This window comes from Sus scrofa, chromosome 6 (assembly GCF_054392235.1).
Source record: "Sus scrofa isolate SSC_HxYL_T2T_F1_AM1 chromosome 6, Sscrofa_HxYL_maternal_Yorkshire_Landrace_v2.0, whole genome shotgun sequence".
Lineage (NCBI taxonomy): Eukaryota > Metazoa > Chordata > Mammalia > Artiodactyla > Suidae > Sus > Sus scrofa.
Genome location: NC_139388.1, coordinates 169,579,468 through 169,605,087, shown reverse-complemented (window position 1 = coordinate 169,605,087; position 25,620 = coordinate 169,579,468). Strand labels below are relative to the sequence as shown.

Here is a 25,620-nt window from a genome sequence, read left to right as displayed (position 1 = left end):
CAGGCAAAATAAACTTTAAGACAAGGAGTATCCCCAGAGAAAAAGAGGGACATTTTTTTTTCCCCTATGGCTACACCTGTAGCATATGGAAGTCCCAGGGCCAGGGATTGAACCTGCGCTGTAGCTTTGACCTATGCAGCAGCTGCAGCAACACTGGATCCTTTAACCCACTGCACTGAGCCAGGAATCAAACCCACACTTCTGCAGTGACCTGAGCCACTGCAGTCAGATTCTTAACCCACTGCACCACAGCAGGAACTCTAAGAGGGTTATTTTATAATGTTAAAAGGATCAATACATGAAGCCTTAAAAATTTAGAGCTCCCATATGGCTCTGTGGGTTAAGAACCTGACTAGCATCCATGAGGATGTGGGTTCCATCCCTGGACTCGCTCAGCGGGTTAAGGATCTGGCTTTGCCACCAGCTGCAGCAGAGGTCTCAGATGCAGCTCAGATCTGGCGTGGCTGTGGCACAGGCCGGCAGCTGCAGCTCGGACTGGACCCCTAGCGAGAAAATAAACAAATAAAAACAAAACCACCTGAAACTAACATAACATTGTAAATCAACTATACTCCCATATAAAAAATTAAATGAATCCCCCCCACACACACCCATTTTTACCTAGGAAAGAAAAGCTTCCTCAAAGATACTCCAGACCTTAAAATCACGTCCTCTGGAGACCTTCACTGCCCAAGTCGACCACGTGGTAGGGAGACCAGGCAGAAAAACTCCCTCCTCCAGTCTGTGGGTGAAGGGAGCTGCAACGGACTCCAACCCCCAGCTGCACTCCAGGTGCAGCACAGGCAGGTGCGCCTTTCCCAGGCTTCTGCGGGCAGAAGGCAAGTCCTCCGCGGTCTGAGCAAAACTGCCACCACAGTAGCTGCCGGAGCAGCCCACCCCCTCCCTCAAACGCCCGGAGCTGGAGCCAAACCCCCGCGTCCCCGCCCCGAAGCCCCGCGGGCCCGGCCGATCCCGCCCACCTGGCCCGCTGCTCCCGCCACTGCGGGCCCCGCCCTTCCCCCTAAGCCCCACCCCCCGCGGGTCCGTTCAGCCACTCCAGGTCCAGAGCCGGCGGCTCTCGGCGACCGAGGCCCGAGCCCCGCCCCTCCCCTTGGGTCGCGAGCGCCGAACGCATCGAACGCAGCCAATGGGTGGTGCGGCGGCGCCGCCGCGGGAGGTTCGATTGACCGGGCCTGGCGGGTCCGGGGAGTCCGGGCGGCTGTTAACGCGCGCTTCGGAAAGAGGAAGGTTGAGCCGGGGGGTTGCGCGGGGAATCCGCTCTGCTCTTCATTCCGGCCACTCCTGGATTCCCCTCCCAAGCGCGGGTCTTCTTGTTCTGCCTGAATCCCTGCCCTGCCTCCCGCTGTCCAGCATCTGCACTCCGAGCCGGGAAATCCCGTTGTCCGGACTCGCCGTTCCCAGGCCTCGGATTCCGGCTCCCCCAGCCTCTCTTCTGGCCTGTTATTACCCCGCCCCCCGCAACTGTCCCCTGCCTTCACATCCCCCGGGGACCTTTATCCTGACTCCGCCCTGTGCTCCATCTGTGTCTTCCCCCCATCCCAGACCTCTACTCGTTTCTGTTTGGATACTTCCTTCTTGGCCTGCTCTCCCGCCTTGGCTAACTGGCGGCCGACCCTCTCAGAGTTTGGGCTCAGACCTCAGCCCCTGGCTGGATTCCCTCCGTCCGTGCTTCCTCTTTGAGAGCCCATGCTCTCAGTTATGTAGCGGCCCTCCTTTTACCAGGCTGGTTCTGCGTCCTCAGCTGCTGGGTGCCTTTGACCTTTGGCTAATGGGTACCTGACGTTTTATGTTCCTGGGCGCAGGATGGTAAGTATGGGACTAGAGGAGACTGGCTAGCCCAATGGCTAGGGCTGATGGGCTCCACTGCCTCTTTCCTTCCAGAGGAGGAGCTTAGCTCCCAGCCAGCTGGCCAAAAGAAAGCCGGAAGTTAGACCCTCTGATGGTGAAGATTGGCAACCTGGAGCAGCGGTAAGTACTCTGCCCTCAAGGGGACAGGGAAGGTGGGGGTGCAGGACTGTTTAAGCAGCAAGGAATCCTGGGTTCCATGGAATGAACCCCTTCAGAACTTTCAATGACTGTTTACTGTGTGTCAGGCATTTAACCAGATAAATAAAATGATACTCAGGGGCTCACTAGAAGCTCACATGCCTCAGTTTTCCCGGTAGTAAAGGATGTTCCGAAACAAGAGATGATTGGCTCCCTTGGGGGGGTGGGGGGAAAAGGAGACCCCCTGGTGTTTGGTTTCAGGTGTGTCTTATAGCTTCAAATACCTTGGCAAGCTGGCACGAGTGAGTTCTTGTCTGATGGCTCAGTGGGGCTGGCTCTGTAGCTGGCGTGCAGAAGGGTCCTCTAGCTGTGAGAGAGGCACATTGGCTGCCCCTTGCCACTTACATGGGTCTCAGACTTGAACTTGGGGTTGCACTTGTTGTGGTCTGCTGCTGGCTTGCTCCAGAAAATGCTTTTGGTGCTGGCGTTCTCACTGCCATGGTGTGGACAGACTGGAGAGTGGCCTGAGCTGGGATCAGCTGCACTCCTGTCCCTCCATTGATAAATTCAGGGAGGGAAGCACACGGTTGCTCCGTCATTCCTTGGAGCTTTTGGAGCTAAGATTTGGGGCCAGCATGACCTCATGCTACTGCTGGACTTGCCCTTCACAGGCTACTTCATTCACTGCTGCCGCAGTGCTGGATCCTTAACCCGCTGTGCCAGGCTGGGGATCAAACCTGGGTCCCAGCGCTCCCAAGATGTTGCCGATCCCACTGTGTCACAGCAGGAACTCTACTTAATAAGCATTTTAAACTCCAGTTGCCATTGTGGCCAACTCTGTGTCTTCAGACTTCACCTTCCTCTGTTCTCCTAGACTCCTAAGAAACGGAAAGCCAGCAATGAGACCCAGAGCCAGGAGTGTTTCCTGTCTCCCTTCCGGAAACCTTTGATTCAGCTGACGAATCAACCACCGTGTCTGGACAGCAGTCAACATGTAAGTCTGCACTGCGACCGGCCAGGGTCTGTGTATCCCCGCTGTTTTGTCTGGGAAGGTTCCCTCAGTCCTCACACTGGGGCCAGCAGACACTTCAGTGGCGGCTTTGGGCCTGCCCACAGCTCCCAGGGCCTGGAAAAGGCCTGGTCTCTTCCTTAGAGATTGTGTGTTTGACTTAGAGTTCCCCTTGTTTACAGCGACCTGGGCCCCAGATCTCAGGTGGCTCAGACTGCTGAGGATGAGAGGGTGCAGGGGAGTGAAGGCCTTGGCGGGGTGTTGGTGCCAGTTAGAGAACTAAGTCCCTGACTCTGCTTATGGTTTTTAAGAAGTACCAGAGTCCTACAGCTCTGCCTTACAGTAAACTCTAACATAATCATCACCAGAGCAGGTTTTGTGCATTATCTCATGTAACTTTATTCTTTTTTTATTGTTTTTGCTTTTTAGGGCCGCACCCACGGCATGTGGAGGTTCCTGGGCTAGGGGTCCGATTGGAGCTACAGCTGCTGGCCTACGCCACAGCCACAGCAGCGCCAGATCCTTAACCCACTGAGCGAGGCCAGAGATTGAAACCTCATGGTTCCTATTCCTAGTTGGATTCGTTTCCGCTGCGCCACGACGGGAACTCCTCATGTAACTTTATTCTTTGAGATGAGGAAGCTGAGTCTCTGAGGATTAAGTAATTTGCTCAAAGTTACTGAGTAGTCAGATCTGCCTAGCTCCATCCAAAACCTTTTCCTCCTGACTTTCTGAGGGACCCAGAGCTCCAAAAATCCTTGGAATTTAAGTGATAAGAGTAATAATGGCATCTTCCCTTATTCCTAACAAACCCCTTTCAGCCACACCTGAGTTTGCTAATGAGATGACTTAAGCGCTTAACCTTGGGCTGGTTGCCCGGGGAACCAGCCCATCCGTGGCCAATGTTTAATTGGTCCTGCCAGTGTAAAAAAGCCTTGGTGACACCAAAGCTTTAATTGGGAGCGTCTGGAGAACTTCCTGGTTGGTGAGCAGGTCAAGAAGGGAGAACCCCCAAAACTCCAGTGGGGGGGAAGCTCTGATGCTCGCGACCCTTCCGCCCTCGCTCTGTGTGTCTCTCCCTCTCCCTTTCCATTCCTGTCTTTAACATCCGTTGTGCGGAACCGCTCGTGTAGTAAATAAGCTTTTCCTGAGTTTTGTGAGCCGCTCTAGCAAATTAATGAAGCCGAGGAAGGGCTTGTGGGAACATTTGATTTTACAGGCTGTGGTCAGAAGCACAGGAAACCACCTGGACGAGAGATTTGCATCAGAAGTGCTGGGAAGGCAGTCCCCTGGGACTGGACCCTTTAGGATCTGATGCTTTCTCTTGGAAGATGGTGTAGGAATTAAGTTGTTGGGCCCAAGTGAAACCTGTGAAGAATTGCTTGGTGTGTGGAAAACCCACACATCTGGTGCCAGCAGTAGAGTGGTACTGAGAGCAGAGGAGAATCTTTTACAGGGATGTGTGTTTTGTTTTTGAATAAAGGCTGCACCCGCAGCATGTGGACGTTCCTGGGCCAGGGACTGAATCTGAGATGCAGCTGTGTCTCCAGCTGCAGCTGTCGCAGTGCCGGATCTTTTAACCCACTCACTGTTCCATGGGGATTAAACCCTCTCCTTTCTAGCGACCTAAGCCGATTCTTAACCCACTGTGCCACAGTGGGAACCCCGATGTGGGGTTTTTGTTGTTGTTAATTTTTGGCAGTACATGTGGCAGGTGGAAGTTCCCAGGCCAGGGCTTGAACCCACGCCACAGAGACCTGAGCCACTGCAGTGAGAACGCCAGATCTTTAACCTGATATGCCACAGTAGGAACTCTTTACGGTCCCATTTTGATGGAGGCTAGTTATTTGTAGCATTTACAAACATTTTATTACTGTTTGATAAACATAAACTATATAACCTGTAGAGTGTATGTAAATTATAAACAAGCTTCTCGGGACCCATCCAGCCCTGGAAGTCATCCAAGTCGTGACCCCTCTTCCCTTTCCCAGGGGGTCGCCACTGTCCTGAATTATGTTCATCAGCTCTTGCTTTTTGTGATCGTTTTATCTTATGTACATAATTTGCTAAGCAATACATCATTTATTGAGCTTTAAAAAGTGGTGTGGGGGAGTTCCTGTCGTGGCGCAGGGGAGACGAATCTGACTCGGAACCATGAAGTTGCAGGTTCCTTCCCTGGCCTCATCCAGTGGGTTAAGGATCAGGCATTGCCGTGAGCTGTGGTGTAGGCCACAGACTCGGCTTGGACCCCATATGGCTGTGGCTGTGGCATAGGCCAGCAGCTGTAGCTCTGATTGGACCCCTAGCCTGGGAACCTCCAAATGCTGCGGGTGCAGCCCTAAAAAGCAAAAAAAAAATAAAATAAAATAAAAAGTGGTGTGGGAGTTTCTGTTGTGGCTAAGCGGTAATGAACCTACTAGTAGCCATGAGGATGCAGGTTTGATCCTGGCCTTACTTAGTGGGTTAAGGATCTGGCATTGCCCTGAGCTGTGGTGTTAGGTCACAGACACGGCTCGAATCTGGTGTGGCTGTGGCTGTGGTGTAGGCCAGCAGCTGTAGCTCCGATTGGACCCCTAGCCTGGAAACTTCCATATGCCTCAGGTGTGGCCCTAAAAAGACAAACTAAATAAAAGTGGTGTGGAGTCCTCTGGAGCTGTTCCTTCAGGACTCCTTTTGTCCTAGAGAACCGACCATATGGCATGAGGGCCGGGGTGGTGGGAGTGCGTACACGACAGGGGGTCTAACAGTGGAGGCTGGTGGGACGTGCCGATGGGGTCAAGTCCTAAAGGATACGAGGGGGCTGCCAGGTGAAGAGAGAGGGAAGAGTTCTAGTCGCAACTGCCTGTGTGAGAGCCGTGGAGGGACCAAAGTCAGAGCAGCCCTGGAGACAAGACTCCAGCCATAGACGCCCTGCGTTTGAAGGCCTGCAGGATGTCTGGGTTTGGAGGTGGTTGTAAATGTGGGTGTGGTGCCTGGGAGGGTGTTGTGGCCTTGAAATGGACTTGGGGTGATTGGCATAGAGATGTTATTTGACACCTCCAAAGCTCATCGGAGTGTCCGGGTGAAGTAGGGCCGAGCCCTGAGGAACAGCGGCTTTTGGGGGGATTGTGCGGAGGAAGAGAGAGACTGAGCGTGGGGTCCTAGAAGTCGGAAGAGTGGGAGAGGGGTGTCTTGGCAGTCAGAGGCAGAGGAGGGAGCTGCCAGCTTTTGTCTGATCCGGTAGAGCCATATCCGTTGGGGTTAGGGTCTCGTAGGCCCCTGGTGACCTCGGCCAGAATCGGTTCCTAAGAGTGGAAGAGGCAGAAGATAGGAGTGGAGATAAGGAAGGGCAGGTGGACAGCTTTTTCCGGAGGTTTGACGGTGAGGAGATAAGAGGTCAAAGGACACTTTGTTTTTAAGGTAGGAGGGAGCAAGCACGTTTCAAACGGCTGGTGGGAGAGAGGAGAGGAGAGGCGAGGCGGAAAGAGACCCTGTGCGGCAGACCTCATAGAGCGCATCTGTGTGGAAGAGGGAAGTTTTGGCCTTGGTGGGGAGGAGGGTGCTTCTTCTCCCTCTTCTAGCATCAGAAGGAAGGGGTGGTAGGAATTTTCCGTAACGAAGAGAACAAAGTGAGAGCGGGCTCTCCCCCGGCCTCTGGCAGAACCTGCTGAGCGTTGGCAGACCAGAGTCTCGCAGGCCAGGCCGCCGCGAGTCTTGTTGGCTGTGCCCGCAGATGTTTTGGTCATGGCCCCTTGCATTCGTCCCACGGTAGTTGCACAAGCTGGCACTTCTGCCTGCAGAACTTGTGGCTCTTGGGTTTTGTTAAAAGTCTTGGTTTTTAAATTTGGAGCAAAAGTTCTTGGCTACTTGGAGCCTCAATACTAGCCTCCTATATTGGTAATCTTGAAAATAGTATTTCAGTTTCAGAATTGAGAGCAGAATTGATGCCAAGTTAGGAAATAAATTAGAGTTCATCTCCTTAGTTTTCCTCTCCTTTGACTTTTTTTTTTTTGTCTTTTTAGGGCCACACCCAAGGCATATGGATGCGGGTACCATGTGTGTGTACCCAGGCTAGGGGCTGAATTGGAGCTGTAGCTGCTGGCCTACAACACAGCCACAGCAATGCCAGATCCTTAAACCACTGAACGAGGCCAGGGATTGAACCTGCATCCTTATGGTTATTAGTTAAATTCGTTTCCACTGAGCCACGGTGAGAACTCCTCGTTAGCATCTTTCAGATGTGAGTTTCTCATTATCATTGCTGTGGTAATTAAAAATAGTCAAAAATTTTTATTCAGCTGCAAAAAATGTGCAATTAAAGAATTTGGGTCTTTCTCCAACCCTGCCTTTACTGTGCTATTTATTTTTCCGTTAAAAAAATTTTATTGAGGTGTAGGTGGTTTACAATCTTGCATTAATTTCTGCTATTCATCAAAGTGGTTTGGTTGTACATATCCATTCTTTGTCAGATTCTTTTCCCATATAGGTTATCACAGAATATAATGGTTTCTAGTCGGATTCGTAAACCACCGAGCCACAACGGCAACTCCACATTTTTCCTCTTTAAACTACATTTAGTGCCACCTGGTTCCCCTTCCCCCTTTCCCTTGGTCATAGCTGCTCATGGAAGCAGGACCAGTAAGGGACCTTCAGTTAAAAAAAAAAAAAAAAAAAAGAAAAGAAAAGAAAAAGGGGTTCCCTCTGTGGCTCAGCGGTAACAAATCTGACTAGGGTCCATGAGGATGCGGGATTGATCCCTGGCCTTGCTCGGTGGGTTAAGGATCTGGCATTGCCGTGAGCTGTGGTGTGGGTTGCAGGCGAGGCTCAGATCTTGTGTGGCTGTGGCTGTGGTGTAGGGTGGCAGCTGCAGCTCTGATTCAACCCCTGGCCTGGGAACTTCCATATGCCACGAGTGCAGCTTCAAAAAAAAAAAAAAGAAGACTCACATCAATAACAAATAAAAAAGTACATTTAGTTGAAAAAAAAATTAGTTTTTAATCTGTATAGAAATGGATCAGAATAAAATGATAAACATTTCACGGCAAGAAGGCCTGCATCTTTTTCTATAAAAATGTCTTTTTGCGAGAAGGGAGTATCTTTTATTAGTTTCCTACTTATGTGTTCCATTAAGACTGCCTTTAGGACTTCTGCTCTTGTTTTCTCCTTGCTGTCTTGGGTCGTAGCTCAAACCGTTTGGGTTAGGAAGCTATATTGGCCACTGGTTACAGGTCAGGGCCCTGGAGTGAGGAAAGTCCTACAGATGTCATGGCTGGGTAACTTGGGAAACCATCCAGCCTCAGTTTGCTCATCTGTAACCTGAGGATGCCAGTAACACATGGACCTCATGGAGCTGCTGCTGAGGCTCGCATGGTGACTTGGACACAAGGCCTGGCACTGTGTCTGGCGTGTGTTGTTCGTCATCGTTATTGTTTTCATCTTTTGGTCGATATTCTTTTACTAATACTGCTGCTCCTATTACTCCTGCTGCCATTACTCTTTGTGATTTTTGTTTCTTTTGCTTTTTAGGGCTGTACCTGTGGCCTATGGAAGTTCCCAGGCTAGGGGTACTACACCACAGCCACGGCAATGTGGGATCCGAGCCGTGTCTGCAGCCTCCATCACAGCTCACAGCAACACCAGACCCTTAACCCACTGAGCGAGGCCAGGGATCGAACCTGCGTCCTCGTGGTTCCTAGTTGGATTTGTTTCCTCTGCGCCACAGTGGGAACTCCTGCCCCTACTGTTTGAAGGGCTGTTTAGTTCCCAAAGAGACTGATGTGCGCGTTGAAATGACCCAGAACATGTGAGGTGTGCTTGGGAAGAGGTAGCCCTGTAGGGCAGTGGTTGAATTCAGACGTGGAGTTCTATTAGGACTGGGACTGGGTAAGGCTGTGGTGTTTGGGGGCAGCGCAGCCTGGGGAATATTCAGTGTCCTCACTTGATGCAGTCTTTCGTGAGCTAATGGCTCCGAGCCTTGTGCTTGACCGAAGCTGGGTACTTGCTTTGGCACTCTTGTCCCTGGGGATTTGTAGAACATTCTGCAAAAGCTCAAAGATGAAAGCCATTGTACCAAACCTAATCGTCTAATATGGAGCACGTCTCCTTCCGTTCTAGATACATCTGAATGAGACATAAGCAAAATACAACGTTCTAAATGTATTATGATGCGTAGATAGGCACTTTCGACTGCATTTATAAGAATAATACCCCGTAACATCTCCGATCAGTCCTGAGTCCCTGTTTCTTTTCTTTTTAGGAAGCGTTTATTCGGAGCATTCTGTCAAAGCCTTTCAAAATCCCCATTCCAAATTACCAAGGTAAAAACGGGGACTTCTGTTTCTTGAATTAGTCCCGTGTGGAACGGCCGAGTAGATTAAAACCTCTGCTCTTGTAAGTGCAAGTTTCCCTTTGAACTGAAGATGCCAGTCCAGTGGCGACTACATATGGGGGGTCTCCTGGCCCTGCCTGAAGTTTGTGTGCATAGCTTCGGCAGGGCTGCCAAGACTAACTGCCACTCAGCTTCTGGGTGAGGATGGGCCAGGTGTCTGATAGACCCAAGCTTCATTCGGTCCAAGTGAGTTCAGTAGCACTTCCTTCAGGCGGTGGGCTCTGTCCTTGGTTTGGGAGGCTCTCCAGGGTCTCCCTGCCCTACGGAGAGCCAAGCGCTGTGCTCAGCCTGGCGGCTGGGAGGGAGGAGGCAAGCTCTCAAGAGCGCTCAGTCTTAAATGGCCCGTTGAGGGTGTCAGACCTTTCCAGGACTGACTTGATCTGAGATGAACAAGATCGGCCTCCAGGCGTTGGCAGTCACAGGGAGAAGAAGAATGGGAGGAACTGGTCTGAGGCAGACTGGGCTCACGGTTGGGCAGAGGTGCCCGGACTGCACCGGGAGAGGTTTGGGGAGAAGCTTGGGAAAGGTTATGTGAAGGGTATAGGCACTCGAGCTGGGCCTGCTGGAGCTCCTCAGCTTAGAGGCTCAGGGGACAAATTGTTGGTTTCCAGGTCCTCTGGGCTCTCGAGCATTGGGCCTCAAAAGGGCCGGGGTCCGCCGGGCCCTCCATGACCCCCTGGAAGAAGGTGCCCTGGTTCTGTACGAGCCTCCCCCACTGAGCGCCCATGACCAGCTGAAGCTTGACAAGTAGGTGCACTGGCATCTCTTGAGCAGGTCTGGTCCTCTGTAAGTGCATGACCTGGGGGGCAGAGGGCATCTCGGTGTGATTTCGCCTTGGGACCTGCATGGGTTTTCAGAGTGCCCTCAGGGCTGCTGTACCTTCCAGAGAGTGGGCAGGTCGGGAGGAGAGTACCCGGGGGAGAACATGTGGGCATGTCCAGCGGGTGAGGGTTCTTCACTCATGCCTACCAAGCTTACTGAGGGGGGCGGGGGGGCAGCACCTGCCCAGTGAGGACGTAGTGTTCCCCACCCTCCCACTTTCTCACCGTGAGAGGAGTTTGCTGTGGTTTATACCAGGCCGAGAAGCGGCCTCTGGATCAACAGGACGCAGCTTTCGGAGGGCGTGCCCTTGCCCATGTCTGAGCTCGGACCTCTTGGCTCTGTTTTCTCAGGGAAAAGCTCCCCGTTCATGTGGTCGTCGATCCTGTCCTCAGCAAGGTCTTGAGGCCTCATCAGAGAGAGGTCGGAGGGCTTGCCGGGCTGAGGCTGGGGTGGGGCCCCGGCGGGGCCTGAGAGGCCGGCCGCCCTGGGACGCCAGCAGCGTGGATGCGAGCGTGGGCCGCGTGCTGCTGTTCCGCAGGGCGTGAGGTTCCTGTGGGAGTGTGTCACCAGCCGCCGCATCCCCGGGAGCCACGGCTGCATCATGGCCGACGAGATGGGCCTGGGCAAGACGCTGCAGTGCATCACGCTGATGTGGACGCTTTTGCGCCAGAGTCCGGACTGCAAGCCGGAGATTGATAAGGCAGTGGTGGTGTCGCCCTCCAGCCTGGTGAAGAACTGGTACAATGAAGTGGGGAAGTGGCTTGGAGGGAGGATCCAACCTCTGGCCATCGACGGAGGATCGAAGGACGAGATAGACCAAAAACTGGGTAGGAACCGTAGCAAACGTGGCTGCATCCTCCGTACCACCTGCTCCTTTCTTAGTGCATCCTCACTGATGGCCAGGGTTGAGGGCAGGGCGCGGCTGGCAGAGAAGAGAATTCTCCTGGAAAAGAACCGAAATGGTTATTTCCAGGCTAAATTAAAGAATTGTCGGAGTTCCCGTCATGGCTCAGTGGTTAACAAATCCAACTAGGAACCAGGAGGTTGCAGGTTCGATCCCTGGCCTTGCTCAGTGGGTTAAAGATCTGGCGTTGCCATGAGCTGTGGTGTAGGTTGCAGACGTGGCTCGGATCTGGCGTTGCTGTGGTTCTGGCGTAGGCCAGCAGCTGTAGCTGTGATTAGATCCCTAGCCTGGGAACCTCCATATGCCACAAGTGCGGCCCTAGAAAAGACCAAAAAAAAAAAAAAAAAAAAAAAAAAGAATTGTCAAATTTGCTTTTACTTTAGCACATTCTAAGGTTTGTTTCCTTAACAACTTTTCTGTCTTACTTAGAAGGATTCATGAACCAGCGGGGAGCCAGAGTGCCTTCTCCCATCCTCATCATTTCCTACGAGACCTTCCGCCTCCACGTTGGGGTCCTCCAGAAAGGGAGTGTTGGCCTGGTCATATGTGATGAGGTACTCGACTCTCAGCAGTCCCGGTGGCAGGAGAAAGCGTCGCTGTCTTCTTGCTGAGAATTGCCATCCGGGGAGGTGCTATGGGCTGACTGGTTTTGTTATCTAGACAGCATTCCTAGACCAAAGGATTTTGAAAGGTGGGAGGGATTTGGACGGGTAGGGAGACGTGGTAGGAGAGACAGTGTTTAAGGGAGCAGGCTCAGAGAGCTCTTGATTTAAATCCTGGCTCTGCCACTTACTGGTGACATGACCTGGGACGAGTCACTTCACCACCCGGGCCTTTGTTTCTGCGTCAGTAAAAGGGAGTGATAGCTCCCTGCTTATTGTGAGGATTCAAGGAGCTGATGGAGGGCACGCTTTGCTCACAGGGCCTGCTGTGTCTGAAGACCTTGGCAAAGGAAAGCTCTGCTTTTTATTCTAGCCTGGCTGACTCTGCAGTCCCAGAGGCCGCAGAGATAAGAAAGTCCAGGTGCATGGTCCATGCACCTTCAGCATCTGTGTTGACTCTCCGGGATTAAGGGAAACAGGGCAGTCGTTGCTTTCTGGCCTTCCTCAGCCTCGGGCACGAAGGGTAGTGGAATACCACCACTCGGAGAGGAGCGAGGGTGGCCCGGAGCTTCCCAGTGTAAGGAATTGCCCAGGTCTTTGAGAGGGCTTGGCTCCCTGAGGCCACTACCATTGTTTGCTCTCAGGGAAGTAAGATCACCTTACACACCCCTGGGGCTTCGGTGGAGAGGTGGCAGCTTGTAAGACCTGGCCCCATCTGATGTTGATAGGCAGGCTTGATTGAGCTCTGAGGACTGTAGATTACTCTAGTATCTGAGGGTCTTTGGGGGAGGGGCAGAGAAGGAAAGCTGACTTTGGGGTACCATGCTTGCTCGTTGTGAGTCTGTATGGCAGTTAAGCTTCTCTCATTGTCTGGCATGTCTGCCAGTACCCCGATGAGCCATTCCCTGCCAGGAGTAAGGGATGTAGCAGATTGAGGTGGGATATATGCAGGTGACTGCCCCGTGCCACTCAAGGCCCTGAGATTTGCTTCGTCACTGTGCGGGGAGGCTAGGGCCTTGGGGAAGGGAAGGCAGGCTCTGGCTCTTGAGCCCTGGAGGGTGTCTAGCTTTCTTCTCTATGGTGTTTCTTCTCTTCCTCCTGTTTTATGAGCTGACTCTGCCGGGCCCAAGTGCCTCTTGCCGCACTGTAGTGTCCTGGGCCGCCCTTCCACTCATCTACCTTTTATTGTCAGAGACCTGAAGAAGCCGAAGTCCTAAAAGATGGCCTCCTCTAGAAGGAGTTTGTCCTGTTCACATCCTAGAAAGAGAAGGTTCCGCCCCAGGCAACAGCATAATAACTGTACAAAGTATGACTGAGTCACACAGTAATCTTGAGTTAGGGCAAATCAGAGTACTTGGAATAGGTGTTGGCTTTGCCACTTGTAAGCACGACTGCCAGTGAGACTGCTCTGAGACCCAGTTCCGTTACAGAGTAGATCTATGAAGGGTCTACCTGAAAGAATCATGATCCAGACCAAGAAGAGGGTATAGGCCTTCTCTGATGGCTCCGCAGCTTGAGTGAGGATCCAGCCTTGTCTCTGCTGTGGCATGGGTTTGATCCCTAGCCCTGGAATTTCCACAGGCCACGGGTGCTGCAAGGAAAAAAAAGAAGAAGAAGAAAGAAAGAAAGGGGATAGAGGAGTGTTTTGTAAGGTACGTGAACAGGACAGTAATTGACATTATCATCAGCTCCATTTTGGAGATTCGGAGCCTGGAAGCTCAGAGCACTGCTGGGACTTAAATCCAGGTCTGGGATTTTAAGTCCTGGCTCTTGGTTCTCCCTACGGCCTTGCATGTAACCAAAGCTTGGTTTAGGAAGAAGCTTGACTTGGCTGTGGAAGGACTGTCCCCACGTGCCTTACAGACACACGTGTGTCCTTTACGAGTATGAGAACACAAAGCAGGTCCGATGAAGGATGCTGGGGAAGTGCATCACAAACAAGAATGCTACTCAGGGGCTCAGGCTTCAGAGGGAAGTGGCGATGTTTAATCTTGGTATCATTTGTACTTTTAAACGGAATAAGCGAACTCTGCCAGAACAGAAATTCAGCAGCAGCTTATAAATAAGAACTTTGACAAACAACTTCCCATCTGGCTGACCATTTGATTGGCCAAGATGCCAGGGTTTGGGTTTAAGTCTGTAGGTGGTGGTGGTGGCAGGAGCTGGATCTGGAGCCAGGGAGGTCCCGTAGGAGCTGGGGTTGGCTGTTCCCTTCCATGGAGACCCACAGGGGCAGTGTGTCAGCTCAATTTGTTCACTGAGTTACTTGCTAAGGACCTGTCCTGTGTCAGGCCATGGGGACCCTGTGATGCCCGCCCTCGGGGAGCTTTGTTTACAGGGACACAGTGGTTGATCCGCTTTCCCGGCCGCACTTGATCCTCACCCACGGCATGTGGAGGTTCCCAGGCTCAGGGTCCAGTCGGAGCTGCTGCTGCTGGTTTACACCACAGCCCGCAGTGCTGGATCTGAGCCGCATCTGCAACCTACGCCACCGCTTGGGGGAACATCCATTTTTTTTAAGAAAATTCTAGGAGTTCTCTTATCATAGTGGGTTAAGGATCCAGTGTTGTCACTTCAGTGGCTTTGATCACTGCTGTGGTGTGGGTTTGACCCCTGGCCTAGGAACTTCCACATGCCGTGAGCATGGCCAGAAAATTAAAATGCCGTGTCAATTCCTCAGTAGTTAGTTATTCACTCTGGTCCTTTGAGTAAGCGTTCACTGAGTAGTGCTCTGTTTGGGGCTCTGCCTCATGCACTAAGTTACAAGGCGAATCTGATGTGGCCTCGGCCTAGGAGAGGAGAGAGAGCGCAGGGGAGTGTGGCTGGAGTGGATACCACAGACGGGAGGCGGAGCGGTGGAGTGCAGCTCGGGGTCGCGCACACCGAGTTCCATCTCAGCTCTGCTGCTTGCTGCCAGTGTGATTTTGAATCAGTCTTCACCTCTCTGAACCTCCTCATTTTCTCTGTAAAAGGGTATTATGAGTTCCACTCAGCGGCTTGTCATCTGAATTATGGAAGAGGATATAGGTAAAAGGCTCAGTATAGTGCTTGGTACAGTAAACGGATTCAGGGCACAGCTGTTGGGTACAGAGTGCCACAGGTGCCAGAGGTGAGAGAGCCCAGCAGCCTGGGGTCATTGAAGAAGACTTTGTACAGGAGGTGACATTTGCAGAATTAGCTGGTGGGCAGAGGGACCTCAGGAAGTCCAGCGTTGGGAGGGCGAGGAGCTGCGCTGCGGAGAGTGTCCGGGACGTTGGCCGGGGCCTTACTGCTGAGGACCAAGCTAACGAGCTTGGACTCATCCCACAGATGGGAGATTCAGGAGAGTGTTTCATCGCATTGCGAAAGGCTGGCTTATTCGTTCATTCTTTCGCTGGTGACTGTGTTTTGTGTGCCTTGCCCCTGTGGTTCTTGGGGAAGTGGGAGGGTGATAGGGTCCTTTACCATTTTCTTGAAATAAGTGACAGCTGTGTATGCGGGTGGGTGACAGGGAGAAGAGGGCTTAGGGAAGAGATGCAAAGGGAGGCAGGAAGAGGCCCCTACTGTAAGTATCTGAGGTGGGCGGATTCTGGGGAAAAGAGAGGAGGAGCCCGGGCCAAGTGCCCCCCCTTAGCGGTGACAGCTCGGACATGGCTGGGAGATTAACATAGAAGGCATCTGGGAGTTCCCGTCATGGCTCAGCAGTTAACGAACCTGACCAGCATCTGTAAGGACGCAGGTTCAATCCCTGGCCTCGCTCAGTGGGTTAAGGATCTGGCGTTGCCCTGAGCTGCGGTGTAGGTCGAAGATTCGGCTCGGATCCCACATTGCTGTGGCTCCGGCATAGGCCGGCGGCTACAGCTCCAAATGGACCCCTAGACTGGGAACCTCCGTATGTTGCAGGTGCGGCCCTAAAAGACAAAAGACAAAAAAAAAAAAAAAAACCCGTATATAGAAGGCATCTGACTCAGAAGGTTCTGGGATGGTTAGGCTGGTGGGGAGGGGGCATTTCCTGAAAGCAGGGGTCTCTCATAAAGTCCGAATGATCTATGAAGAGGCTAGGCAAGCTGCCAAGGCTCTGGAGCTTGGGGAGGGGAGGAAACAGAATCCTTGCTTGGCGGATGTAGCCTTGGTCTAGAAGCTCAAGGTCTGTGTCATGAGCCTGACGTTTCTCCCCCAGAGAGCGGGTAACTCTCACCCTTGCTGCCCCTGCCCAGTTCCCATGCCCCCAGGACCTGTAATGCTTACGATTCCTCTTTTCCCGTCCATATAAGACTTTGCTACTGTAGGGGCCACGTTGTGCCCAGGCCTGAGTGAGAGTTCATCTCCTTGCAGGGACACAGGCTGAAGAACTCCGAGAATCAGACTTACCAGGCCCTGAACAGCTTGAACACCAGCCGGCGGGTGCTCATCTCTGGGACCCCCATCCAGAACGACCTCCTTGAGTATTTCAGCTTGGTCCATTTTGTTAATTCGGGCCTCCTAGGTAAGAATCTGGCTATGCTATCTTACTGGAGAGGGGCCCTGCCTTAGCCTCGGGCGTATAACTAGCTGAGCACAGAAGGAAAGTGCTGGTTCTGTCTGGGCCACTAGGGCCTCTGGTAGGGAGACTTCTCTTGGCAGGGAGTAGCAAAGCTGCTGGGAGACCTTGGCTTTGCTGAGCAACCCAGCGAGGCCTCCTCTGGCCCTTTCTTACCGCTTCAGAGCTGAGGATGGAGCGACTACCCTCGGGCATTTTTGCTCCTAACCTTCTAGGTGCCTCACAAGAGCTTTGGCCTCAGAGTGGACTCTGACTTGAACAGTCTTGTTTTTAACCATTTTTTAGTGTCACCTTGTTGTGCAGCCATCGCTACCATCCGTCTTCATGACTTTTTTCATCTTGCAAAACGGAAAGTACTCATTAAGCAGTAACTCCCTGTTTCCCACTGCCTCAGCCCCTGGCAACCATAGTTTAGGCGGTTCTTGCATAGACAGCTGTGGAAGGGTTTGTTGGTGCTACCCAGCTTGCCAGTGCTCAGGAAAATCACTTTAGGCGAGAACCAGTAGAGCAGAATACGTATTTTCACGAAGTGAACACGTGTGTGTATCTGTCACCAGATCGATTACTACCCCATCTCAGCAACCCTGCTTCTAATCACTACTTTCTCCTTGTTCCAAAGTAAACAGTCTTTTGACGCTCATGATTGATTTTTGCCCTTTTTTTTTTCAACTTTAGTGAACAGAATCATACAGTGAATTTTCCTTTGCTTCTGGATTCTTTTGTTCAATATTATGTTTATGAGACTCATTCCTGTTGTTGCCCATAGCAGTAGTTTCTCATTTTAGTATACCATTCCATTTTATGAATATATTAGAATTCATTTATCAGTTCTACCATTGATAGACAATTGAGTTGTTTCCAGTTTTTAATTCTTTTGAATGATAATCCTGTGAACATTCTTGTATGTGTTTTTATCTGAGCATAGTATGCATTTCTTTTTTTTATTATTTTATTTTATTTTCCCACTGTACAGCAAGGGGAATCAAGTTATCGTTGCATGAATACATTTTTTTTCCCCCACCCTTTGTTTTGTTGCAACATGGGAATCTAGACATAGTTCTCAATACTACTCAGCAGGATCTCCTTGTAAATCTATTCTAAGTTGTATCTGTGCATTTCTCTCATAAGAATGGAGTTGCTGGAATCAACTATAATACAAAAAAAAAAAAAAAAAAAGAAGAATGGCCGTTCCCTTGTGGTGCAGTGGAATGAATCCGACTAGGAACCATGAGGTTTCAGATTTGATCCCTGACCTCGCTCAGCCCGGCGTTGCCACGGGCTGTGGTGTAGGTTGCAGAAGAGACTCGGATCCTGCATTGCTGTGAGTGTGGCGTAGGCCAGCAGCTGTAGCTCTGATTTGACTCCTCGCCTGGAAACCTCCATATGCCATGGGTGCGGCCCCCCCAACCCACCCCCTACAAGAATGGAGGTGCTGGGTCATATGTTGTGCATGCGTTGAGCTCTAGTAGATACTCTGGTTTTCCAAAATGATTATACCAGCAGTATATGAGAATTCCTGTGTCTCTACATTGAAAGCCAGCTATTTTTTTTTTTTTTCTTTTCTTTTTTTTTTTTGTCTTTTGGTTTTTAGGGCTGTACCTGCAGCATGTGGAGGTTCCCAGGATAAGGGTCAAATTGGAGCTACAGCTTCCGGCATGCACCATACCATAGTTCACAGCAACACTGGATCCTTAATCCACTGAGCTAGGCCAGGGATTGAACCCTCATCCTCAGGGATACTAGTTGGGTTTGTTAACCACGAGCCACAGGGGAACTCCCTACAATTTTTCTCTTATAAGGCTAGATGGGAGTTCCCGTCGCAGCGCAGTGGTTAACGAATCCGACTAGGAACCATGAGGTTGCGGGTTCGGTCCCTGCCCTTGCTCAGTGGGTTAAGGATCCGGCGTTGCTGTGAGCTGTGGTGTAGGTTGCAGACAAGGCTTGGATCCCACGTTACTGTGGCTCTGGCGTAGGCCGGTGGCTACAGCTCTGATTAGACCCCTAGCCTGGGAACCTCCATATGCCGCGGGAGCGGCTCAAAGAAATAGCAAAAAGACAAAAAAAAAAAAAAAAAGGCTAGGTGGTAAGTACTTTAGGCTCATAGGCCCTACTGTTTCTGTCACGACTACACAGCTCTGCTGTTTTACTATGAGAGCAACAATAAGATGTAAATGAATGACTCGGATGTGTTCTAATAAAATTTTATTTCCAGACAGGTGCCTGGCCCATGGCTATAGTTTATTGGCTTCTGCTCTATATCATCACCAACATTTATCTTAGGAAAAGTTTTTTTTAAAAAAACATAGTCATTCTGGTGGGTGTTTAATGGTATCTCATTACATTTACTTAATTTTTGTTTGTTTTTATAGGGCTGCACCCGTGGTATATGGAGGTTCCCAAGCTAGGGGTCAAATTGGAGCTGAAGCTGCCAGCCTGAGCCACAGCCACAGCAGCACAGGGACCGAGCAGCATCTGCGACCTACATCACAGCTCAGGGCAACACCAGATCCTTAACCCACTGAGCGAGGCCAGGGATTGAACCCGGGTCCTCATGGATGCTAGTCAGATTTGTTTCCGCTGAGACACGACGGGAACTACGAATTTACCTAATGTTGAATGAAAGTTCGACACCTTTTAATAGTGCTTTGGCCTTTTGGAGCTCCTCTTTTGTGGGTCAGGGGAGGGGATTGAGTTGGAAATGCATGTGCCAGCCCACACCACACCACAGCAGTGCTGGATCTGAGCTGCATCTGTGACCTACTTCACAGCTTGTGTCAGATCTTTAACCCACTGAATGAAGCCAGGAGTCGAATCTGCATCTTCACGGACACTGTCGAGTTCTTAACCCACTGAGCCACCACAGGAACTCCTACCTGAACTTTTTTATTTCTGGCCAAAAGAAAATCCTATACTCATTAACTAGTCACTCCCTGTCCCCACTTACACGCCAGCCCCTGTTAACGACCAGTCTGCTTTCTGTCTCTCTGGACTTGCCTGTTCTTGATAGTTCCAATAAATGGAATCATGTGATGTGGGAGCTTTTGTGTTTGGCTTCTTTTCCTCAGCATAATGTTTTAAGTTCATCCGCATTGTAGCATGTATCAGTACAGATCTTCCTCAACTTATGATGGGGTTCTGTACCACTAAAAAGATCATAAATTAAAGATTTGAGGTGTGGTTTCTATTTTCAGCATTGTAAGTTGAAAATATCTTAAGTCAAAAATGCACTTAGGAGTTCCCATTGTGGCACAGTGGTTAACAAATCTGACTAGGAACCATGAGGTTGCGGGTTCGATCCCTGGCCTTGCTGAGCAGGTTAAGGATCTGGCGTTGCCGTGAGCTGTGGTGTAGGTTGCAGACGCGGCTTGAATCCCGAGTTGCTGTGGCTCTGATTAGACCCCTAGCCTGGGAACCTCCATATGCCGCTGGTGCGGCCCTAGAAAAGGCAAAAAGACACACACACACAAAAATTCATTTGATGCTGCATATTGCAACCTAGCCTTGACTTTTTTTTTTTTTTTTCCTTTGTCTTTTTGCCATTTCTAGGGCTGCTCCCAAGGCATATGGAGGTTCCCAGGCTAGGGGTCTAATTGGAGCTGTAGCCGTTGGCCTACGCCATAGCCACAGCCACAGCAACGCAGGATCCGAACCACGTCTGCAACCTACACCACAGCTCACGGCAATGCCGGATCGTTAACCCACTGAGCAAGGCCAGGGATCGAACCCACGACGGGAACTCCAACTTTTTTTTGTCTTTTTAGGGGTGCATCAATGCCCTATGGAGGTTCCTAGGCTAAGGATTGAATTGGAGCTGTAGCTGCCAGCCTACACCACAGCCACAGCCATTCCAGATCCAAGCTGCGTCTGCAACCTACACTGCAGCTCATGGCAATGCTGGATCCTTAACCCACTGAGTGAGGCCAGGGATCAAACTTGCATGGATGCCAGTCAGATTCATTTCCACTGAGCCACGACGGGTACTCCAGCCTAGCCTATCTTAAATGTGCTCAGAACACTTATAGTAGGCTACAATTGGGTAAAAGCATTTAACACAAAGCCTGTTTTATAATTAAGTGTTGAATATCTCATGTAATCTACTGAAATTTGTGAAAAACAGAATGGTTATGTGGGCATAGGGTGGTTATACATAAGTATATCAGTTGTTTAACCTTGTGATCATGTGCCCCACTGGAATCTACAGCTCACTGCTACCACCCAGCACCTTGGAGAGAGAGTAGGGTATTGTACATTGCTAGCCTGGGAAAAGATCAAAATTAAAACTTTAAAGTATGGTTTCAACTGAATGCTTCCACACCATCATAAAGTTGAAAAATCATAAGTCGAACCACTATAATAAGTTGGAGGCTGTCTTGTACTTAATTGTACATACTACTTCATCTCTTATAGGCAGTAGTATATAGGTGGGCTGTAAAAAAATCCAGTGCGACAGTCAGCTTATCTGGTCCATTTACATTTAATGTAATTAGTAATATACTTGGGTTTTGATCTACTCATTATTTGGCCTCTCAGGTCTTTGCTGCCATGGTAGCGCTTTGATCCATTCAACAGAAATCGCCCATAATGTCTTCAGCTGTGTTGTTGGGGTAGGAGGGTGGGTTGGTGGCAGAGCGGTCTGCCGTGACAGGCAGTGGGAAAATGTTTCCTTTTCTACATTCTCTAATGCTTTGATTTGCCTTCCCTCTTGTGCTTAGGAACTGCCCATGAGTTCAAGAAGCGTTTTGAACTGCCGATTCTGAAGGGTCGAGATGCAGCGGCCAGTGAGGAAGACCGGCGGCTGGGAGAGGAGCGACTGCGGGAGCTCACCAGCATTGTGAACAGGTAACGGGACGGGCAGAGCTGGGCTAGACGCGAGCATCTCTCGGCGTCCCCCCCACATCAAGTCGTTAGAATTGCCTCCTAAGCCATCCAAGGCCAGCCCTTTGGGTCCTCGACTACGAGGGCTGGGGTTCTAGGGAGGGAGTAGGATCTTGTCCTGATGGTAGCCACTGAATAAATGACGGGGTCTAGCCCTGCCTTCTGCCTGGCCTTGGGTCCTGCGGTCTGGTTTGGTGCTGCTTAGCATCATCCTGCTGTGAGGAAGCTCTTAGCTGTTGTTGGACTTTCTGAGCCGAAAATATCCCTTAGAGCATCGTTAGCACCTCAGAGGCTTCCTGTCCTGTCCGTCCGTCTCAGACCACATGCATCAGGCGTCCCTTCCTATAGCCTCTGCGACAGGTGGTAGGCCTGGAGGACGGGTGTGGCTCCAAGGCTGGCAGGGCTTTTTCCGTGAGGGCCACATGGTTCAAGGGGCGGGCCATTCTGCCTTCCTCTGTTATTCGTACCCTTGATTTACGTCCTGAAAAGTCTGGCTCTTGCCAGCTGCCACCTCCCTCCCAGGTGTAGGTGGCGAGAGGGTCAGCGTGCGCTTAGAAGCTGCTTCATAGGTGCCTGCTCCCTGTCCTTCCTGGTTGGCCGGGCGGCATGGGCATCCTCTCCTCGAGCCTCAGGCCATGTGGCAGCAGGCATTTGGGCAAATGCGAGCAGAAGCTCCTGTAAGGACTTGGTGGTTTGCAGCTTACTTTCCGTGTCAGAGCGCCTGGCTCAGCAGGAGACTTTGCCTTCTCTTGAAGACCAGGTAACTTTTGTGGGGAGGAGAGAGAGGTGTCAGTCTACGTCGTTCCCATGACTGAGACCCCGATGGAGATATTTTTGCCGTAGGTATGATGGGTCTGACATTTGATGCCACAGAAGAGAATGACTCCTGTTCCAGGGGTGGCAGCTTTTACCCCAGTAGTTAGTGGAGCCGTTTTACCATCCCCCTGCCTTTTGCTCCTGTTCTCCCCAGGTGTCTGATACGGAGGACATCTGATATCCTTTCTAAATACCTGCCTGTGAAGATTGAGCAGGTGGTTTGTTGCAGGTACTGTATTCAACCGAGGGATGTGGAGTGAGTGAGGAAAGATTCAACCCCTGGGAGATGGCTGGGCTCCCAGAGTGTCCTCAGAGGGCAGAAGGGTGGTCCAGCATTCCCCACTGACCCAGCTGCCTTTTTTTTTTTTTTTTTTCCAGGCTGACACCCCTTCAGACTGAATTATACAAGAGGTTTTTGAGACAGGCCAAGCCAGCAGAAGAGTTGCGTGAGGGCAAGATGAGTGTGTCTTCTCTCTCTTCCATCACGTCCCTGAAGAAGCTGTGTAACCGTGAGTTGGATCCCTGCCCTGGGGTCCTCTGCGAGAGAGAGCAGCGAGGAGGTGCAGCCACCTTCACTAAAACTTGCCCACAGTTCTCCTAAGAGGCCACGTGTGACTGTAGCCCGCCCCGCGGTCCGAGCGCCACAGCGTGTGCTCTAAACCGGGGCCTCGGCTCCGGCAGTGGAGCCCATCCTTTGCCTGGCCCGTGCTTGAGGCGTGGCGTGGGTGGGACTGTGCGCGAGCGTGGGGGCACACACGTGTGCGTGTAGAATGTTGGACTGGAGGGAAGATAACAAACCTTGCCCTCTCTGGCGTAGCTCCCTCTTCTTGGGAGGTCACAGAACACACGAGAGAACGAGATTGCCACTCATGATCCCAGATGGCACTTGCTGCACCCCGGAATTTGGAAACAAGGCTGGCACTGAGGAAGGTTTTCTGGGCAGGCTTCTAGAAGGCATTCTAACGAGTATTGAAGTGGAAATTTCTGAAAGCAATGTGGCTGGCATTTTGGAGTTTTGTGGGTTTTTGTTTTTCAGATCCAGCTCTAATCTATGACAAGTGTGTGGAAGAGGAAGATGGCTTCGCAGGTGCCTTGGACTTCTTTCCCCCTGGTTATAGCTCCAAGGCTTTAGAGCCTCAGCTGTCAGGTGAGTCCTTTCCCACCAGTCTTTGGGCTCCTCTGGGAAGAGGTGTGGGAGGTTCTCTTTGTGCTCCATCTGTCCTGTCTCAAGGCAGGAGATCAAGAATCCTGGGCCGCTGGGATGGCCCACTGGGGGCTGATGGATGGTTACTGATGTCCCCAGGTAAGATGCTGGTCCTTGATTACATTCTGGCGGTGACCCGAAGCCGCAGCAGTGACAAAGTCGTGCTGGTGTCCAATTACACTCAGACATTGGACCTCTTTGAGAAACTCTGCCGGGCCCGAAGGTAGGGAAGAGCTTCCAAGGGTACCTCTCCTACTGTCCCCCTAGGAAAGTGGGCATTCTGACTGATGGATATGGGCCAAGATGTGGGTGTCGGAGGGACTTCCCAGAAGATAGCTGTTCCCTTATTGCTGCCCTGGCCCTAGCTCCATCTCCAAGCAGAAGAGCCCCTGGTCCTTCAGACACTCCACAGGACAGCCCTGGGCTTTGGGTGTTTAGGGTTTTAGGCTGTTTATGAAGCCTGGTTAGTTCAGTCCTTTCAGTAGCTCGGGCTCCAAGGGGCTCTGCTTCCTTCTGGATTTGCTCTTTGGATTCCCCTTCAGGTACCTGTATGTTCGCTTGGATGGCACAATGTCCATTAAGAAGCGAGCCAAGGTTGTGGAGCGCTTCAACAGCCCGTCGGTAAGCGCCCAGGCCCTGCCCGCACAGCACCAGTGCCGTAACATCAGAACTGAGGCTGGAGAGAGACTCTCTAAAGGGGCTCTGCTCTAGGGTCTCCCTTGATTCTCCCCACCCCCACCCCTGAGGGTACATAGGGTTAGGGTGGTTGGTTGGCGATGGCCATCTGGGAACTGACTTTGTGGGCTGGTAAATGGGCACGTAAGCTGGTCTTCACGAGAGTATCCATGCAGGAGAGAAGACAGCTGGCCAGGCTGAGTGAGATTTCTTCATCCAGGCTGTGAGAACTTCTTCTTCTCCTTCCTCTCTTTCCAGAGTCCAGACTTTGTCTTCATGCTGAGCAGCAAAGCTGGGGGCTGTGGCCTCAATCTCATCGGGGCTAACCGCCTGGTCATGTTTGACCCTGACTGGAACCCAGCCAACGATGAACAAGCCATGGCCCGGGTCTGGCGTGACGGTCAAAAGAAGACCTGCTATATCTATCGCCTGCTGTCTGTAAGGATGGTGGTAGTGGCCAGGGTAGGGGTGTCATGGAATAAGACCTTCAGGACCACCTTGGGTTGTTTGGCGTTGCCTCTCTTTGGCCCCTCTGCCTGGAGCAGTGGCCAGGCGATGGGCTTAGTCTGGAGCCCTTTATGCTTCTGTTCCCTCCCCTGCTCTACTCTGTTCCTTCAAATCCTTCTTACTGTGCTCTCTGGATGCCTGTTCAGTGGTTAACAAACTGCCCTGTGGCCTCATCCTTTTCACAAGACACCTGCTTTTTCTCATACCTGGTTTCTTCTGAACCGCGTGCGTGGTCGTCTTCTCACCCCCCATGGCCCTTGGGGCCAAGAAGGTGTATGTAACACACTGGCATTCGCCAAGTTTTCCACGCTCACTCAGAGCACCCATCCTGGAGTTTCTCTGTTGAAGCTCCTGTTGCCTTACTTAACTGCCCTCTTGTTCTCTGCAGGCATCTACCCTCTGCTGCCTGCCTGCTTCGGCAGTAGCTCTGGATCCCAGTTCAGTCTCTTCATCTCTTCCCCAGATCCAGCTGTCACCCTGGCTGGCTTCAGGGACCACGCAGTTTTCCAGCTCCCAGGCCTTCATGTTTCCTTGACCTCATCTCTAATGACCTTCTTAACTCCCCTGATATAATTATTCCCAAGGCCACACTCTGGAACTTGTAACAGTAGCTCTCATTCGACGCTCACTTCCTGTCCTTGCAGCTTTCTCAGACTGCCGACATCTGTCTCCACCTCATGTCGCTTGTACCCCTGCCGCACGACCTCCTCCCAGTCCAGCTTGACTCCCCTCTCTATTCAGCCTGGGCCGAATCCTTTCAGCCTCTCTTGACCTAATGCCTACTCCACATGGATCATTAGAGCTTTTCTTAGCTTCTGCACTAGATAAGATTTGCATTTACAGCTTCTGCAACTGCCACAAATGGACGTCCTTCCTTTTGAGCTGGGCTGAATCTCACTTCCTTCAACAGCCACTTCAGGCTTTTACCACTTTCTCAAGTTTCCTACCTAACCCCATCTTTCCTTTGTTTTTGTTTGTTTTTAGGGTCGCACCTATGGCATATGGAGGTTCCCAGGCTAGGGGTCAAATCGGAACTACCAGCTGCGGGCCTACACCACAGCCACAGCGACACAGGATCTGAGCCGCGTCTGGGACCCACACCACAGCTCACAGCAACGCCGGGTCCTTAACCCACTGAGCGAGGCAGGGATCGAACCCGCAACCTCATGGTTCCTAGTCAGATAGGTTTCCACTGTGCCACAACGGGAGCTCCACCCCATCTTTCCTTTCTGCAGAGACTTTGTCTTCTACCTCACAGAGGAACGGTGAGCTGCCGGACTTGAATCCTCTTGCCTCCCTTCCTCTCTTCCCTT

General features: G+C 51.4%; 1 protein-coding gene across 3 annotated transcripts in view; it reads left to right on the top strand.

Moving 5' to 3' along the window:
• The first annotated feature begins 1,185 nt into the window (after positions 1-1,185).
• RAD54L (RAD54 like) overlaps positions 1,186-25,620 on the top strand; it is a 27,529-nt gene continuing 3,094 nt past the window's right edge. The window contains exons 1-16 of one of the 3 annotated variants that reach the window (XR_014804750.1): positions 1,186-1,827; positions 1,903-1,989; positions 2,882-3,001; positions 9,252-9,312; positions 9,995-10,130; positions 10,556-10,625; positions 10,744-11,032; positions 11,539-11,663; positions 16,026-16,176; positions 20,943-21,069; positions 22,076-22,150; positions 22,300-22,430; positions 22,958-23,068; positions 23,225-23,348; positions 23,668-23,746; positions 24,059-24,963. Coding sequence is in view for 2 of the 3 variants with exons in the window: in NM_001123183.1 (NP_001116655.1) it covers positions 1,825-1,827; positions 1,903-1,989; positions 2,882-3,001; positions 9,252-9,312; positions 9,995-10,130; positions 10,556-10,625; positions 10,744-11,032; positions 11,539-11,663; positions 16,026-16,176; positions 20,943-21,069; positions 22,076-22,150; positions 22,300-22,430; positions 22,958-23,068; positions 23,225-23,348; positions 23,668-23,746; positions 24,059-24,238 (1,869 nt within the window). In the remaining variant the exon portion in view is untranslated. 3 annotated transcript variants of the gene reach the window in all.